The sequence below is a fragment of the Heterocephalus glaber genome, unplaced genomic scaffold (assembly GCF_053883595.1).
Source record: "Heterocephalus glaber isolate CG9 unplaced genomic scaffold, H.glaber_assembly_v1.0 deba00000809, whole genome shotgun sequence".
NCBI classification, from domain to species: Eukaryota; Metazoa; Chordata; class Mammalia; order Rodentia; family Bathyergidae; genus Heterocephalus; species Heterocephalus glaber.
Window position 1 is genome coordinate 2,735,311 of NW_028258163.1, and position 18,506 is coordinate 2,753,816.

At 44.5% G+C, this 18,506-nt stretch overlaps 1 protein-coding gene across 2 annotated transcripts in view; it reads left to right on the forward strand.

The window, feature by feature from the left end:
• The window catches only part of Vps39 (VPS39 subunit of HOPS complex), a 50,484-nt gene that overhangs the window by 27,761 nt on the left and 4,217 nt on the right, over positions 1–18,506 (forward strand). For both annotated transcript variants that reach the window (XM_021241657.2, XM_004861639.4), the window contains 10 exons: positions 5,586–5,728; positions 10,271–10,414; positions 11,004–11,145; positions 11,263–11,349; positions 11,609–11,682; positions 11,972–12,070; positions 12,663–12,780; positions 13,179–13,307; positions 13,983–14,085; positions 14,281–14,326. In XM_021241657.2, the coding sequence (XP_021097316.1) occupies positions 5,586–5,728; positions 10,271–10,414; positions 11,004–11,145; positions 11,263–11,349; positions 11,609–11,682; positions 11,972–12,070; positions 12,663–12,780; positions 13,179–13,307; positions 13,983–14,085; positions 14,281–14,326 (1,085 nt within the window). The remainder of the gene's footprint in view (positions 1–5,585; positions 5,729–10,270; positions 10,415–11,003; positions 11,146–11,262; positions 11,350–11,608; positions 11,683–11,971; positions 12,071–12,662; positions 12,781–13,178; positions 13,308–13,982; positions 14,086–14,280; positions 14,327–18,506) is intronic.

Sequence of the window (18,506 nt, forward strand, 5' to 3'; positions counted from 1 at the left end):
ATGAGATGCAGTTCTCTGAGGACATTTGATTCCAGTAGAAACCAGTCTCATTAAAAACAAAACAAGACTTATTTTGAGTACTGTATAGATTTTTTTTTTTTTGGTACTGGTGATCGAACTCAGGTCCTTGCCCTTGCGCAGCAGGCGACGAAACCACTGAGCTAAATCCCTGGCCCCATATAGACTTTTTTTATGAGACTGAAAAATATTAATATGGGTAAATGTTGGCTTCATCATTTGTACTGTCAGCTTCCCCAGATGGGTCAGTTTAATATAAAGCATAGTGGTTCTTGAAGCTGCTAAATAGCTGCTACTTGCACTAAAACAGCACCTTTCCATAGGATTTAAGTCTTTGTATGTAGTTGAGGCTTTTTCTCTTACTATGAGATTCTTGCTTGTGGTCACTTCAAAATGTTAAACAAGTTGGGGAGAATCGAGCGTAGACCAAGAGACATTGCATCCTCTAACAGTGCCACTGTTCTCCTGCTGACCAAGTGCGTAGAAACACATCACACTCACAGAACCAGCTTTGTGGTACTCAATGCCACGGTAGAGACTACTTTGCCAGTACAGGACTGGAGCACATGGAAGTCATGTGGCGGCCGCTCTCACCTGAGCCAGAGGGCACACCTTGCAGGGAATGGTCTCAGAGAGCTGGTTGTGGCATGCACCAACCCCTGGGCCCCCTTCCCCCAGGGCAGGGAGGACTGTGCTAGGCCTCTGCCTTCTCTTGCCGGCCCCTCTTCTGTGTCTTACAGATGGCCCCTTGGAGGGTGTCATTGTCAGTCATCTTTCTTGAGTGGTGTTTACTAAGTCTGCGAATGACCCGAGACTCACAATCTTGCTTATGCGTGGGATTTCCTAGAGAGAGGGCCAGTCCCTTTTGTCAGATTCTGAGATGTCTGGGAGTCCATCAGTACCTGCTGTGGGACCCCAGCTGTGGGCTGCTGCCCCCAGGCCACCTTTCTCTGTGCATAACAGGCGAGAATGCACAGTGTGAAGGCTGGACTTGGGATCTTTACAGGATGCTGGGCGAGCAGACTCACCACCTTGATGCCCTGGGGTCTGGGTCTTGGTGGTGGGGTGGGCGCTGTGTAATGGCAGGAGTTTGAGTGGGAGAGGTATTACATTTCTTGAAACTTATATTTAAGTCTTAAAATTGAGCCTTGGGGCCAGGGATTTAGCTCAGTGGTTCCGCCGCCTGCCTCGAAAGTACAAGGTCCTGAGTTTGATCTCCGGTGCCAAAAAAAAAAATTGAGCCTCAGTCTGTTCACTTGGTTCAAGTTCTGTATTCACTATATATTCTTATTTTTTCACTCAGTATATTAGAGGCTGATCTGCGTAGAAAGAGGGGTGGATGGTGAGGGCTGAAGGAAGACAATAGAGGGCCAGGGATTTAGCTCAGTGGTTCCGCTGCCTGCCTCGCAAGTGCAAGGACCCGAGTTTGATCCCCGGTACCAAAAAAAAAAAAGAAAGAAAGACAATAGAGATATGTGTAATTTCATAATACATGGGGAGCTGTGAGGTCAGTGCCTCAGAGTGGGCAAAAACAAAGACACCCCGAGCTTGCCACTCTTTATTGGGTGCATACAATAATCAGAGGGCGTATTGGGTGACTCAGAGGGCAGCGGGGATCTTAGGTTAATGAGGATCTGTGTTGATGAGGACTGTGAGATGGGCAGAGCATTCTTACAATAGGAGATGGGACAAGATAGCAGGCTAATAAGAAATTTGTCCTTTTCCCCAGACGAGACCTCTTGTTTATATTACTACTCAGTTCTCAAAGAAGCAGGGTGTCTTCAGCTGATGTAATCTTGCCCTTGAGCATCACAGTATCAGCACCATGGAGGCTTCAACTTGTGACTGAAGGCAAAACAGTTGTTTCTGCATGCCACAGCCGGCTCTAGGGCAAAAAGACATTGGGCCTTAGACAGTCCTAATCATAATTTAATTATGAAATGATTTTCCCCCCAAATTATATAAAATGGCTCTCAACATCAGGAAATCTTTATCGTGTTTCTACAGGTACTGAGACTGTTCTAGGTGCCAAGTAATGGGGTTTATATTCTGGTGGGGAGGCAGTAGGTGACAGCAAATAAGCAAACTTAGTGCTAAGTGCTAAGGCCATCGAGGCTGGAGGAGAGCTGATTTGTATCTGTCGTCGTGCATATGGGATAGCATTTCATTGTTCATAATGTCTCTGTATTATACTGGGGTTTCTGTATGTGGCATGAGTTGAACTCAGAACACATTGTCCCCAAAGCAGATCAGATAGGCATTGTCGGTCCCGGGTCTGCCTTCCATCCTTTGGGGCTTCGGGGCTGAATGAGACATCAGAGGCCCACCAGGAGCTCCCATGCGAACCACTTGGGGTGACATGGGTGTGAGATAAAAATTCTCCTGAGCACGAGTAAGGGAGAGGAGAGGTGAGGGCCCCCAAGGTGCTCAGGAAGCATAGAATTGTAATGAGGTGCAGAGACAGGGGAGCTGTACGGCGTCCAGAACCTGGAAACCGGGCCCAGTGCCAGGTGTGCTGGTGGGTGATGGGCCCTGCCAGAGAGACACGGTACAGCCGGGTGCTGCAGAGGAGCCTGGGTTTCCCCAGGCCTTGGGAACGTCACCAGGGCTTGGGTTTTCTGCTGTGTGTGCCGAGAACTAAAGCCAGAGCCTCAGGTGTGCTCAGCAAGTGCCAACAGGAGCTGAGCGCCGGCCCTCATCACAAGGCTTAAAGCCAAGCTGTGGGATCCACTTGGAGACCAGAAGTTTGGTGCAGGGGTGGGCGGGTCCTCATCGGGGGCCTCGAGTTGGTTCCCTTGCAGTTCCCAGCAGCCGCCTTCCTTCCTCAGACTCGTTTCCAAGGGACACCAGTGGAGTGCTCTTCACCGGCTATTGTGATTTTTCTCATCCTGAAGGACAGGGTCTTCGTGAGTGGGCAGAAATGCATTGCCAGATAGAGGTGACAGGGGTAGTGGGGTTCTGGGGGGTTCAGGCCAAGATATTATTCAGGCCTTCTGGTCGCCTGGCCAAGGACTCGCATGCATTGGAAGGGATGTAGCCCGTTTTGCCCCACCCTTGACATTTTCCTAAAGGAAAATAAAAAGCTTATATGAATGGGAGGAAAAAACTTTAAGAAACCTGGATCCAAGCTTGATGTTGTGGCATATGCCATAATCTCAGCTACTTGGGAGGCTGAGGCAGGAAGATCACAAGTTCAAGACCAGCCTAGGCAATTTAGTGAGATAGACCCTGTCTCAAAATTAAAAAAAAAAAAAAGAAAGAAGGAAAGTCGGGCCTGTACCTCAGTGACAGAATGCCTCTAGCTTCAAGTAACATAATTATGCTCGTAAAGCCATACACTTGTATAGCTTTGGCCACTGTGTTGCTGTGTGTACTTTGTAGTTGTAATTTACAGCTATAGTGTTCTTAGTGTTCTTTTCAGTTGGATTAAGCACACTTTATTCCTCTGTTGAAGGAGTTATCCATTGTTTCCAGAATTACATTGTTACAAGTAATACACTCCTCATACATATTATGGGATTTTTTTCCCTTTAATCTTTTGGATTATTTTCTTAGGTTAAATTCCTAGCAGGAGATGAGGGCATCCAAGTACTCTTTTCTTCATTCTGATAGCAGCATGAGGATGATTGAGTTTCACAGTAATGCATGCAGTAGGCAGTAGCACATAGTAATAACTGTGTAATTAAATCGGTATAAAAATGTCACTAGGGTTGGAAGGCTGAAGCAGGAGGATGATTAAAAGAAGGGCTGGGGATGTATGTAGCTCAGCACTTCCTGGGTTCAATCTCCAGTAACCCCTTCCCCCAGTCTCTTCTTACGGTATATACATTCAGTGGAATATTATTCAGGCATTAAAAGGGATGAAATTCTAATATATGCCACAAAATAGGTGGACCTTGAGACATTGTGCTAAGTGAAATAAGCCTTCAAGTTATAAGACATACCTGTAGTAGGACAGAGGTTACCAGCAGCTGGAATTGAGGGAGCAGCAACCATTTATTGGGTATGGAGTTTCAGTCTGGAGAATGGAAAGCTCTGATGGTGGTAAAGGGTGAACAGCAGTGGAAATGGATGCAGTGCCCCTGAATGTCCACTCATTAGTGGTTAGAATGATAAATGTTGTGCTGCATCTGTTTTACTATGATACACACAGACCATTGGATGGGTTGGAAGAGTGGGGATAAGTCCCTGTGACTGGATGTTGGCTTCCTGGCCACATCCCGTGACCCAGAGCCTGGCAGCTGCTTCATCTTCCTGTGCTTGGCCCTACAGCTTCCAGCATTCTCACAGGACTGGCAAGAGGCCCAGCAGATGGGCAGTCACCTGTGATGAGGATGAACTGATGACAAGACTCAGAGATGGGTAGGCTTGGGGGCGACCAGACTCAGGGACAGCTAGACCCAGGGACAATGGGACACAGGGACGACTGGACTCTGGGACACCTAGACTTGGATATAACTAGGCTTGGAGATAACTAGACCCGGGGATGACCAGAGTTGGGGACAACCGGACTCGGGCTATGCTGAGTCTAGCTGTAGGCACTGACGGGCTGTGAAGAGAGAGGACTCTCCCACTTCCAGAGGCCAGCGCTTCTTGGCAGAACCCTGAGAAGTCTGTGAAGGTGCTTCACACTGCTCAGGAGTGGGAGGGAACACAGAAAGAGCTGGGAGTGCGGGTGCCCACAGCAGCGGTGTGCCAGCACGGTGCCCGGCTAAGTGTTCAGCCAGTCCACATGGCAGGTGGGCTTCTGTTTGTATCTATGAGCATCCGTGAGATTGCAGGGAATTTAGGGAGTAAAAAAGTAAATTTCACCTCTTTGACATTTCATTTTTAACGTAGCAAAACTTTTTTTTAATCTTTCTCTTATCAGTTCTTTTGTCCAAGAAGGATCTTACAATTTATTACCAGTTTGTGTGAATTTGTTTTATATAATCAACACCTTTCCTTTATTTTTTGGAGGTACTGGGATTGGGCCTAGGACCCCACGCGTGCTAGGCAAGCACTCTGCCACCAAGCTGTATCCCTAGCCTAGTTTTGTATAATCAGCATAGTAACCTCTTACCCATGTATATCACAAATACATTCCCTGGCCTGTTGTCTGGGGTTTTTAAAAACTAACTTGTTTTTTGTCATGTATATTTTTTATTGTCTATTGACATGTTTCATTTCAATATTATCAATTTTCTCTTGGAATTTTTTAATATTCTACTTTAGAGAGTTGATAAACATTCATTTCTAATTCTGTGGATGTACCTGTGCCATGGAAGACAGTCATGCCATTTTTATAATGTTTTAGAGAAATATATGTGTAATATTTAAATCATCTATACCTGCTCATTGAGTCTTTCTGAATATAGAGGCATTCCTTTAAAAAAAATCAGTCTGGGCCAGGGAGTTAGCTCAGTGGCACCGGGTCTGCCTTGCAAGCACAAGGTCCTGAGTTCGATCCCCAGTACTGCAAAAAGAAAAACAAATCAGTCTGGAACTTACTTTGCTGCTATCGTAATCTTGTTTTATCCTTATTGTTAGGCTCTTTTCCAGAAGACTCACATTTTCCTTCCTTGCAGATCCCACCCATGTGATGGGCCTGTACCCTGACCTGCTGCCCACCGACTATAGGAAGCAGCTGCAGTACCCTAACCCGCTGCCCGCGCTCTCGGGGGCTGAGCTGGAGAAGGCCCACTTAGCGTTGATCGACTACCTGACACAGGTAGGTTCTGTGCAGGGGCAACAAGAGTTCGCCTGAAGTTCATTACCTGTTTCTCTGTAGCAGGGACTTGAGGGACTCGAGTGATGTCCCCAGCATGCTGTAAGTAAGTGCTACTGAAGTCTGTGTGGGCTGCTGTTCTCCCAAGTTCCCGGTATCATCGAGCTGTGTTTTGCCAACTCCTAAGGAAACTTACAGAATTCCTAGTAAATTCATATTAAGTTCTTATAGGAACTACAGTGGACCCTTGAGTTATGACCAGCCTAACATACAAACAACTTGGGTTATGACTGGAATTGCAGTTTTAACTTACAAACAAAGACTTGAGTTACAACCCAAATGCCAGCTGCTTGTGCTTCCAGATGATCTCAGCCACAGATTTAACTCTTTTTTTTTTTTGGTACTGGGGATCGAACTCGGATCCTTGTGCTTGTGAGGCAGGCACTGGAGCCACTGAGCTAAATCCCCGGCCCCACAGATTTAACTCTTAAAGAGTTCTGGAAGGAACATTACAGCATCCTTTCCTGTGTGGGGTTGATTAAGAAATCCTGGGCCAGTGTCTCTGTAAGGACACTGAGATCTGCCTGTGTACGGGAGAGAGACTTTGAAGGCTGTGTAGAGGAGCCTGAGCCTTCAACTGACCAACCTGAGTTACAACCAGCCCTCACAAACGAATTGAGTTCGTAAGTCAAGGATCCACTGTACCAAGGGTACATTTTAGTTCATAGAAGAGAGCTAAATTTTTTTTAAACAAATTTTTTCATACCATACATAATTATGGGGAAAATACCAGCATAGAAAAATCCAAAGCAGAAATACAAATTGCTAAATAACTCTACTCTCAGAGGTAAGTAACTAACATTGTAGTATTGTTCTCTTAGACTTTTACCTGTGTTTGTTAACTTTTGTTTTTATTTTTACTATTTATGTATTTATTTTATGCAGTGCTGGGGATTGAATCCAGGGCCTTTTAACTGAGCTATGTGTCCCCTCTTTTTTAGGTTTTAAATTTTGACACAGGAACTCACTAAATCCCTGCATTGCCCAAGCTGGGCTTGAACTTGTGATCCTCCTGCCTCAGCCTCCCAGAGTATAGGGATTATATTGCACCACTGTGCCCAGCTACTTTAATGTACTTTTTATTGATTTATTTGTCACAAATGGACATCAAACTATAAATCCTGTTCTATAGCTTACTTTTTAAAATTAAGCCATATATTGAGAAATTTCTTGTCAATAAATATTTTTCTGTAACATGCTTTTTGAGATTTATATAGATTAAAATCATTTTTCAGTTTATGGACAGTTAAGTGAAATTTTAAAGTCAACATTAAAACTAGTCTCCATTGAAGCCTCTTAACCTAACCTGCAGTTTCTGTCACTCAGGGCTCTATTTTTTTTTTTTTTTTTTAGCTTGGTTGTTTCAAATTTTTAAAACCTTTTATTTTATTAGTATATGCTTGTAATTCATGCAGTTTACAGTCATCTTGGGGAGTGGTTCTATGTACATATTACAGCTTGTTTGGTTTCTTTCTTCCCCTCCCCTCCCTCTCCTCTGGTTCCCAGTCATGCCTTTTTTCATGCCTTTTGGCACTGTCTGTCCTAGCACACGCTGTGGCTTGTGTCTGCATTGACTGCTTTTATTAGGTTCCTGTACACGACACATCTTACACAAGGCTCTTGTTAACTCTCTGTGCATCCATTCAGGGTCGGAGACATAATGAATGTTTTCTCCTCTGTAACTATTCTGCTGACCTTTGTTAGTGGTCTCCTGTAGGCACAAGAAGTATTGTGGGAAAAGTTGTAATACTGCCTTCTACTCCATGTCTGGCTCAGTGTGTGCCTACAGGCCTGATGGGCACACTTCGCCTTGACACTCTTTTATTTTTAATTTTATTTTATTGGTACATTTTAGGTATACAGTATAATGACATTCATCATTGGAAATTTGCACCTTTACATAACCTCTCGGTTCTTAGGTTTTCCCCCTTCCCCTGCCCTCACTTCAACCCCTCCATCCCTTCCTATTTACAGAGACTTTGTTTCCATTTTTTCATTTTCTCATAGTAATTCCATTCCCTTCTTTCCTTTCCCGTACTCCTCCCACTTCCCCCTCCCCTTTGCCCCTTTTCTTCCTATTTCACATTACCTATTATACCTTTTAATCCTTATTTACACTTTCAGTTTCTCACACTAGAGAAACTATTCGGTATTTACACATAGGTGTCCTATTTATTTCACTTAAGAGTATCGCCTCAATGTGCATCCACTTAGCTATAAATATCTCTAATTTCTTGTTTTTTATGGCTGAGTAGTACTCCATTTTATAAAAAAACCCACATTTTCTTTATCTAGTCTCCAGTTGATGGGCACTTGGGCTATTTCCAAGCTTTAGCTATTACAAACTGTGCTGCTATGAACATGGGCACACATATATCACTGTGGTATGATTCTTTTAATTCTTTGGGGAAGATCCCCAGCAGGGGAATAGCTGGGTCAAATGGGACCTCTAGCCCTAGTTCTTTGAGGTATCTCCATACTGACTTCCACAGTGGTTGCACCATTCCACACTCCCACCAGCAGTGGAGCAGGGTTCCTCTTTCCCCACATCCCCACCAGCATTTGTTATTGGTTGATTTCATGTTAGCAGCCATTCTTTCTGGGGTGAGGTGGAATCTCAGCGTTGTTTTCATTTGCATCTCTTAAATGACCAGTGATGTTGAACATCACATATGTTTATATGTTTTTTTCATATGTTTATTTGCTATTTCTACTTCTTTGTCTGAGAAATGTCTGTTCATTTCAGATGGCCATTTTCGGATTGGGTCTTTAAATTTGGGAGGTCTGATTTTTTTAAAGTTCTTTATAGATTCTAGATAGTAGACCTTTGTCTGAGGAACAGCAGGTGAAAATTTTTTCCCACACTGTGGGTTGTCTCTTCACTCTGTTGGTGGTGTCTCTTGCTGTGTAGAAGCTTTTTAGTAAGAAGAGATCCCACTTGTTGTTTGTGCTAGTTCACAGGCAACTGAGGTTTTGTTCATAAAATCTTTTCCTACACCAATGTCTTCAAGAGTTCTACCTAACCTCTGTTCCAGCCGGTTCAGCATTTCTGTTTTAATATTTAGATCTTTAATCCATTTTGATTTTAGTTTAGTGCATGGTGAGAGATACAGGTCTAGTTTTAATCTTTGGCAAGTTGAAACCCGCTTTTTCCAGCATCATTTATTAAAGAGGCTATCTTTCTTCCAGTGAGGGTGTTTAGCTCCTTTGTCAAAGATGAGGTGGGTGAGTGTGTCTAGCATTGTTTCTGTATCTTCTGATCTGTTCCACTGGTCTTCAGGTCTGTTTCTTTGCCGGTACCATGCTGTTTTTATCACAGTATCTTTGTAGTATAGTTTCAAGTTGGGGGTTGTGATACCCCCGGTCATATCTCTGTTGCTTAGAATTGCTTTTGCTATTCTGGGTCTCTTCTTGTTCTGAATGAATTTTTGGATTATTTTCTCACGGTCAGTGAAGTATGGTGCTGGGATTTCAGTTGGGATTGCATTGAATCTATATAGCAGTTTTGGAAGTATGACCATTTTCAATATATTGATCCTTCCTACCCAGGAGCAGGGGATGTCTTTCCATTTTCTGATATCATCTTCAGTCTCTCTTTTCAGAGTGCTATAGTTTTCAGAGAAGAGATCTTTGATTTCTTTTGTTAGGTTGATTCCTAGGTATTTCAGGGTTTTGGATGCTATCGTGAGGCATACTTAGCCTTGGCACTCGACATTGGGCTCCTGGGTACCCAGCTATGGCTGGCAGGCTGTCAGGAGCCCACACAGTCACCTCTGCTTGCACACTGCACGGCCCTGGGCCAAGTGAAAAGGTTCCTGGGATGTGATCTTCCCCGTGGCCTGTGGTGTTATAGTGCTCCCTCTACCCATAATTGCATATTCTTCCTTGGTCTTCTGCACTGATACTGGAAATGTGTCAAGTTAACCAACACCAGGATTGTGCCAGAGTTAAACACCTAAGACCATGGGCTTTGCCAAATGCAAAAAAATGCAAACTGGTTGATTCTGCTTGTGTAAATTAGAATAGACAACCCAGGCATGGTGATGCATGCCTGCAATCCCAACACGCAGGAGAGGGAGATAGGAGGATTGGTCCAAGTTCAAGGCCAGCCTGAGCTATGTAGTGAGTTTCAAACCAACCTGGATTGTATAGAGACCCTGTCTCAAAAAAAGCAGGGGGGGATTTCGCTCAGTGGCACTGCGCCTGCCTTGCAAGCACAAGGTTCTGAGTTCAATCCCGGGTACCAAAATAAAAAAAAGAACAGGCAAAAACTGATCTCAAAAATAAATAGGTAAGAGCTGTCACTGTGTCTGGCAGTTTGGTTGACATCTGTTTTGATCCGTAAGAAAAACTGAATGCTAAAGTGTGATTGTTGTTGATAGAGTTGAGCTGGTTTGGAGGTAGCCTGAGTTAACCAGCAGCCCAGGGTGACAGAAGAAAGCTGACTGGGGCCTGGCCTTGACCCCATGTGGTTGGCCTTTGCAGAAACGAAGTCAGTTGGTGAAAAAGCTGAACGACTCTGACCACCAGTCCAGCACCTCCCCGCTCATGGAAGGGACGCCCACCATCAAGTCCAAGAAGAAGCTGCTGCAGATCATCGACACCACCCTGCTCAAGTGCTACCTCCATGTGAGTGGCCTGGCCCTGGAACTCCAGGGAAGTGGAGCAAGTGCTGCATTCTAGAGGACCTGCCACTGATCAGAGGGGACTCTCCGATGATGAGGACCACTCAGCGTGGCCTGATGCCTGTGAAATTCTTGGAATTGAAAGGATAAGGAAAATACTAATCCAGAGTCCTAAAAAGGGCTGTTCTTTTCTAGCAAGAGTAAGATTGGTGCTACCAGGTCAGTGGGGACAGTAATTCCTCAAAGCAGGTGTCCCCTTCTCCCCACTGGACATTGAGACATGTTTTACGGAAGGGCATAAATGCTCTTAAAGCCATCTTCTTAAAAGGGGGTTTTGCATGTTTTTTTCTTTCAAAGTTTTATTTTTATTAATATACATTTGTAGTACTTAATGATTGCATTCATCTTGGGGAGTTGGTCCATGTACATAACACACCTCAATTCTCTTTAGTTCCCCTCCTCTCCAGGCTGTTTGCTTTCTTGTGCTTGTGTTACATCCCTGGCCTTCAGCTGGAGCGGCCAGGTTATGGGAGGGTGGGGCTCCCCAGGCAGCAGTCTCTGCTAAAGCCCGGCTCCCGCACACCTATCCCCAGACGAATGTGGCCCTCGTGGCTCCCTTGCTGCGGCTGGAGAACAATCACTGCCACATTGAGGAGAGTGAGCACGTGCTGAAGAAGGCTCACAAGTACAGCGAGCTGATAATCCTGTATGAAAAGAAGGGGCTCCATGAGAAAGGTGCCAGGGAGGGGCTTCTGGGATCTGGGAGGGCCTGGTGTGCTGCCTCGAAACCAGAGGAGAAATGTATCTCCTTTGGGGAGGAGGCTCATGATCTTTCCTGGGCTCTGTGGCCAGCTCTGCAGGTGCTGGTGGACCAGTCCAAGAAAGCAAACTCCCCTCTGAAGGGCCATGAGAGGACAGTGCAGTACCTGCAGCACCTGGGTGAGTGCAGCTGAGATGACTTTGTCCTCACCCCTCTGTTATGCTCACCCCACTTCATTCCTTCTCTTGGCACAAAAATTGCTTGATACCACTTTGGCAGGTGGCCAGCCCAGGAGGGCAAGCAGCCCCGAGTGGCTGGTGCCAGGACAGCACTGTCTCGTCTACAATATGAGCCCTGGGGCCATCTGCACTGCAGACCTCCTGGTCCCATTTGACAAACCCTGTTCTCTCCAGCCCTAACAGGTCTTATTTCCTCTAGGCACAGAAAATCTGCATTTGATTTTTTCCTACTCAGTGTGGGTGCTGAGAGACTTCCCAGAGGATGGCCTGAAGGTGGGCCTCAGGTTTGGTCCTGATTGTCCCTGGGATAGCAGTGGTTGCAGCAGGGGCCCTGGGAGGTTGAGTTCTTGCCGTTCCCTTGGGGCTTGAAAGGGAAGACAGAGACAGTAGAATGAGCTTGCCCTGGGGCTGGGAGACCTGCAGCCCAGCTTCTGTGCTACACAGCCATGGCTGTCCGCTGCACCCTCCCCTCCCATCCTGCCCACCGGATTCCTGTGCCTGCACTCCAGCTCAGTGCCCCCACAGTCAGGCCTGCTGTGAGAACGAGGGTGTGTTCCGACAGATATTTACGGAAGACCTTCCAGAGGTGGAGGCTCTGCCCCGAGATCGAGTGCTTGGCTTCTTAATAGAGAATTTTAAGAGTCTGGCTGTTCCTTATCTGGTAAGATATTTTTTGGTGTGCACTAAAAAGCTTTAAACCCAGGATCCAGGACTGTGTAGTTCAGTTATCAGGCAGTTCTGATGAGGGGTTTGTGTCACTTGGGGCTGGTGGAAATGTAAGGAAAAGGGTGATTTCAACTCTGAAAAAAGAGATCCTAGGAGACAGGTGGAAATGCTACTGTTAATGATACCTTCTGAATCTAGTAAACTACAGAGGGATAAAAGAATACTTTAGAAAAAGTCACATTTATACAGCCAGACTCTGCTGTAGCCACAAGATAATCTAAATAGGTTTTGAATACCAGAATACACACATTTGACCTTAATTACAGGAACTAATGTAAGAGTTTGAGGGGTTGTAGGACAAAATTAAAAGGACTTGAGATTGGAGATTCAACTACACAGTTTCTGGTACTCCCAGGTTGCATTGTGGCATTTCCCTGTGGTTCCAGAAGGACTAGCCCTGATAATCTGGACAATTTCATTAGGGGGTTATGGGGATTGGACCTTTGGGGCTTTGAAAATGGGAGGGAAATGGGAGGCTGGGTCACAGCAGGGAGGGCAGCAGCCCGAAGCCCTGCGTCCCTCCACAGGAGCACATCATCCACATCTGGGAAGAGACGGGCTCTCGATTCCACAACTGCCTGATCCAGCTATACTGTGAGAAGGTGCAGGGGCTGATGAAGGAGTACCTTCTGTCCTGCTCCGCAGGTACCAGTTCCCGCCCAGAGCCAGGGGCTCTGGCCTTGGAGGCAGGACAGAGCCAAGGGCAGTGTGTGTGGGATGGGGGAGCGGGATGCCAGGTGACCCAGCCCCAGCACGTGAGACTCAGGAAGAAGGCGTTATCTGGCTGTGGCCACTTCACAGTCATCCCTGGGGGAGGGCAGAGGGACATCCCTGTCTGTAAGATAACAGCCTTTCTGACAGGAAGCTGGTTGACCAAGAAACTATGAGCTACTGTTTAGGGGCCACAGAGACCATAAAGTAAAATAATTCCACCTGGAAATCCCTGTGGAGCCCTTCTGCTCATGTGGCAGCGCCGAGCCACCTCCCCTCATTTTCTTGGTGACTCCATAGCATCCTTTCACGTTGACTTGTTTCCCTTAAAGGCAAAGCCCCAGTTCCTGCTGGAGAGGAAGGGGGCGAGCTGGGAGAATACCGGCAAAAGCTGCTCATGTTTTTGGAGATTTCCAGTTACTATGATCCAGGACGGCTTATCTGTGATTTTCCTTTTGATGGTGAGTGTCTGGCTTATAGCCAGAAGGCGCTGAGCTCAAGTTACTGCAAAAAGCTGGTCCCCAATTCCTCCTCAGAGGTAGATCTGAGGAAACCAGGTTCTCAGGCTGGCTCCTGTTTTGGCACCTCTGAAGACTCACTTTTGTATCTTGGCTGCGTGAGGTCTCTTTGCTAGGTGTGAACCACCTGCTAATTGATTGATAGCTATGTTGGAACCTGTTTTTTGCTTCAGAACATGTTCTTGGCCATGCTCGTAGGTTAGCAGTCTTTGTATCTGGAATATTCAACTAAAAAAAAAATATGCCTGTCTGATGTATGAGCTCTGAGTGCTGAGGCCAAGGGCTGACTTCCTGGAGCATCTGGCTGGTGTAGACCTTGATGCGTACTTGGCTGTTGTGTGAGTGTTGTTACCATTTATAAGTGATCTTAGAAAGGTGGGATATGTACCTCCTGAAGTAGCTCCCTCAGTCATTTTCTCATATTAACCTTCATTTTATTTTGTTATTTTTGTTACTCTGGTGCTGGGGATTGAGCCCAGGGCCCTGCACATGCTAAGTGTATCTGTGCACTGTGCCTGCACCCTTGCCCCAGTGTCCATTCAGCCACTAGTAGCTAAGTCCCCATCTTGTGCTTGTGTCGTGATGGTGACGAACACTCCTATTCCTTCTTCCTCCTAGGCCTCTTAGAAGAGCGAGCACTCCTACTCGGGCGCATGGGGAAGCACGAGCAAGCTCTTTTCATCTATGTCCATGTTTTGAAGGACACTAGGATGGCAGAGGAGTAAGTCTCCCATTTCTCCAGGTGTCTCCAACAGCCCCAGGGTGCTGAGGAGCACAGCAGGCTCAGATGGTAGCTCCCCACTGTGCTGCAGGCATGCACCCTGGTCTTGGCCGTCTTAGGCTGTTCAGGTGGCCGTGAGGAGTCTCCCATCCTAATGCCGCCCCTCACCTGTGTGCACCACTTTTTCCCTCACAGGTACTGCCACAAGCATTATGACCAAAGCAAAGATTGCAACAAAGATGTGAGTAGTGGCCTTGGCCCAGGGAGCCTGTGTGCCTTCCTGTCCCTTTAGCAGACTTCACTCCATCAGTGTGCCCTTGGATGGCACTGGGCATGGGCAGTACTCTGAGTTTTGCATGTGTTTGAGGGAGAGGCAAGGTGACTTTCTGCCCTGCTTTGCTTGGGGTAGTTCTGGCTTACCTCTGTCGTCATCCACGTGATCATTAACAGCACCCCTGTCCCTTTACTCTTAAGGTTTGTATAACAGGGCCGGGGATTTAGCTCAGTGATTCCGCCGCCTGCCTCTCAAGCGCAAGGTCCGGAGTTTGATCCCCTGTACCAAAACAAAACAAAACAAAACCCACAAAGATTTGTGTAACAGTTTATCTGGGCTGGGTGTGGTAGTGCACATCTGTAATTCTAGTACTCAGGAGGCTGAGACAGGAGAATCACTTCGCATTCAAGGCCAGTCTGAACTACATAGGGAGAAGCAAGACCTTGTCTCCAAATTTTTTTTTTTTTTAGCCAGGCATGGTGATGCACACCTGTAGTCCCAGCACTGGGGAGGCTGAGGAGCACCATGAGTTTGAGGCCAACCTGGACTACATAGTGAGTTCAGGGCCAGCCTGAATTACATAGTGAGACCCTGTCTCAGAAAAAAAAAGCAAAAGCAAATGTGGTCATACATGGTCAGCCAGTTGAGAAGGACCATCTGAGAGGTCTGACCCTGTGTCTAGAATGTGTATCAGTTTGTCAGTGTCTTCAGACATTGGTGATGGTCATGACCTGGGGCAGGGATGCTGCTAGAATCCAGGCAGTAGAGGCCACAGGAGCTACTGAACAATGCACAGGACAGCCCCAACCATGAAGAATTACTCAGCCCCAGACCTTGAGAGCCAAGATGGAGAAATGGAATGGCACTGCTATGGGAGCCAGTAAGAAATGCATCATCCCATCTAGAGTTAATCCCTCCCTGTCAAAAGGTGAACAGGGGCCCAGCACCTGGAAGGAAGCTCCCCCACTGCCATCCCAAGCTCCTAGGGCAGAGAAGGTGAGCCATGCCAGTGCCAGAAGCACACCCCACCCCCACCCCACCCCCCACCTTGGAAATGAGAAGACACATAAACAAGCCTCAAAAACAGACTTCTGGATCACCTACAGCAACCCCAAAGGGAAACGAGATGGAACAATCTGATACTCAACCACCCGGATTCACTGAACTGGCAAAAAAGGAGGATCTGGGAAGAATGAAATCAGAAATAATTACTCTAACAGCAAAGATTGTGCTCATGGTGCAAGACATGATTAATAAATCTAGAGAGGAAACAGATAAAGAAATAGAGGATCTGAGGAACATGATGGAATCCCAACATAGGAAATAAATGGAATCCATAAAACAGATGCAAACAGATTTCCAGGAGATTAAAAACTCCATGGAAAGTCTGTGCAGCAGAATGAACCAATGTGAGGATAGAATTTCAGATACAGAAGAAAAGATTGCAATTAGTGACCAGGAAAAGAAAAATTGCTTTAAAATTGTAAAAGAACACGAGAAATCAATCCAGCAGCTACTAGACGATGCAAAGAAGAATAACATAAGACTGATTGGAGTCAATGAAGAAAGAGGAGAGAGTGCAGATGACATAAAAAAACTGTTCACAGAAGTGATGGCAGAAAACTTCCCAAGGAGGGGAAAAGAACTTGACATACAGATAAGTGAGGCATATAGGACTCCAAATAGCCTTGATCAAAAAAAATCTACACATAGGAATATAATAGTTAGGATTCCAGAAATCCAACAGAAGAACAAAATTCTACAAGCAGTGAGAGAAAAGAAACAAATCACATACAAAGGAAAGCCCATCAGGATCACAGCACAGACTTCTCAATGCAAACCCTCAAGGCAAGAAGAGCTTGGAGTGATGTATTTCAAGCCCTAAAGGAAAACAGCCTCCAACCCAGATTGACGTACCCTGCAAAACTATCTTTCAAAATGGAGAAATAAGATACTTTCATGATGAAGAGCACCTCAGGAACTTCATGAATACCAAACCGGCATTCCAAAAAATTTTAGACAATACCCTAGGAAAAGACAATGAGGATCACAACCCCAGGAAACCCAGCAGAATGAATCCATTGGGTGTGACAAATTAAATGCAATGGGGGAGAATCCAACAAAAAGAAAAAGTCATGACAAGGCTTCTAAAACTTTTAACTTCCATCTCCCTAATGAGTGTATAATTCAGTCTTGTTATTGTACTGATTAGTATTTTTCTGATTCTAGAGTTGCACACCTTTCCTTGTGCTATACTGGCTATTTATCAACCTCTTATGTCTACTTTTTAATTGGGTTATTAATGAGCTCTAAGAATTCTTTATATATTCTGGTCATAGGTTATGTGCATTGTAAATATGGTCTGTTTAAGGACTACTTTTCATTTTAATGAGGTCATTAAAGTTCTAAATTTTGATGGAATCTCATTTATCAATTTATTTCTTTTATACATCATGTCTTTTGTATACTAGGTAGTTCTTGCCTACCCTGAATTCATAAATATTTTCCCTTATAATTTCTTCTTAAAGTTTTATACTTTTAGGCTTTCTTATTTAGGTTCATAGATCCCTTCAAGTTATTTTCATGTATGGAAATAAAGGGTTGAGGTTAATTTTTTATATATGGATAGCAGGTGTTCTAGTGCCGTTTGGTGAAAACACTATCTCTTCCTCGGCTCTTGAATTGAGTTTATATTCTATAAAATGCTAATGTTAAATAATCTTTCAAAACTCAGTGGACCATATATGTGTGGTTCTATTTCTAGATTCTCTGTTTTATTCAAATGATCTATATGTCTTTCCTTACACCAACACTGCCTTGATTACTGTAGCTTTAGAAGAAGTCTTAAAATTAGGTACTAAACATCTTCCAACACTGTTTTTGTTTTTGTTTTTAACTTTTCTAGGTCCTTTGTACTCCTACATAACTTTTAAATTTCAATATCCAATTCTTCATTTTTAGCAAATATACACAGACCTGAATTTTTATATATACCTTGTGTTTTCTAATCCTGCTAAATTCAAATACAAGTTCTAGGGGCTCCTAGAGATTTCTTAGTATTTTCTCTGTAGATGAACATTTCATCTACATATAAAGATTTTGCTTCTACCTTGCCAATCCTATCCTAATTGTGTCATTTTATTGCCAGACTATTTTGGTTTGGGCCTAGGTTTCAAAGTTTAATGGACAGATGAAGAGTAAGCATATCTGCCCTTGTTCCCCACCTTAAGCAGAAAGCATTGTATCTTCTCCATTCATACCAGGCGTTCTCACTAGAAGTATGGAGTACATGTCTTTAATCTGTTGAGAAGGTTCTGTTCTCCTTCTAGTCTCCTGATAGCTTTTACCATGAACAGCTGTAGAATTTAGTCCAATACTTTTTCTCCAACTAGTGACAGGATCATATGGCTTTTTCCTTTCCTCTGTTAAAATGATGACTTTTGGGGGTAGATCTTCTAATGCTGAACCAACACTGCCATCCCTATAACAAAACCACTTTCTACATCCTGCCAGATCTGACTTCTAATAGTTTGTTTTGTTAAACAAATTTCTATCTATGTTCATACTTTTTTCTTCTATTATCTTTATGCAGTTTTAGGATTAGCACAATGTTGATTTCCTAAAATGAGGGGAGAAGTGTTCCTACTTTTTTCTGCTTTAATTGTTTGATATAATTTATCAGTTAAAATGTATATGAGCCTGCTGTTGTCATATAGGTAGGTTTTCAAGCTAGGAATATGGTTTCTTTAATAGGTGCTATTCAAATTTTATATTTCCTCCAGAGTTAGTTTCATTAATTTGTCTTCCAAGGTACTTCTTAGAAGTTGTCAAATTTATTTCAAAAAAGATTTTGTAATATGCTTTCTGTATCCTTTTAAATTCTGTAAAATCTGGGTAATGTCTCCTAGATATTGATATTGTAATTTAAAAACTGTATAATTGATATTGTGTAATAGGAAGAAAGGTCTAAAGGAGCAGGGGAAGTGGGGGGGCAGGGGAAAGGAAAAAACAGAAAAGAAAAAATATGCAAAAAGGAAAAAATGGAAACAAGGTCTTTGCAAATAGGGAAGGGTGGAGGGGGTGGAGGAAGGGCAAGGGAAGGGGAAAAAAATAAGAACCAAGAGACTCAGGTAATGGTACAAGATCC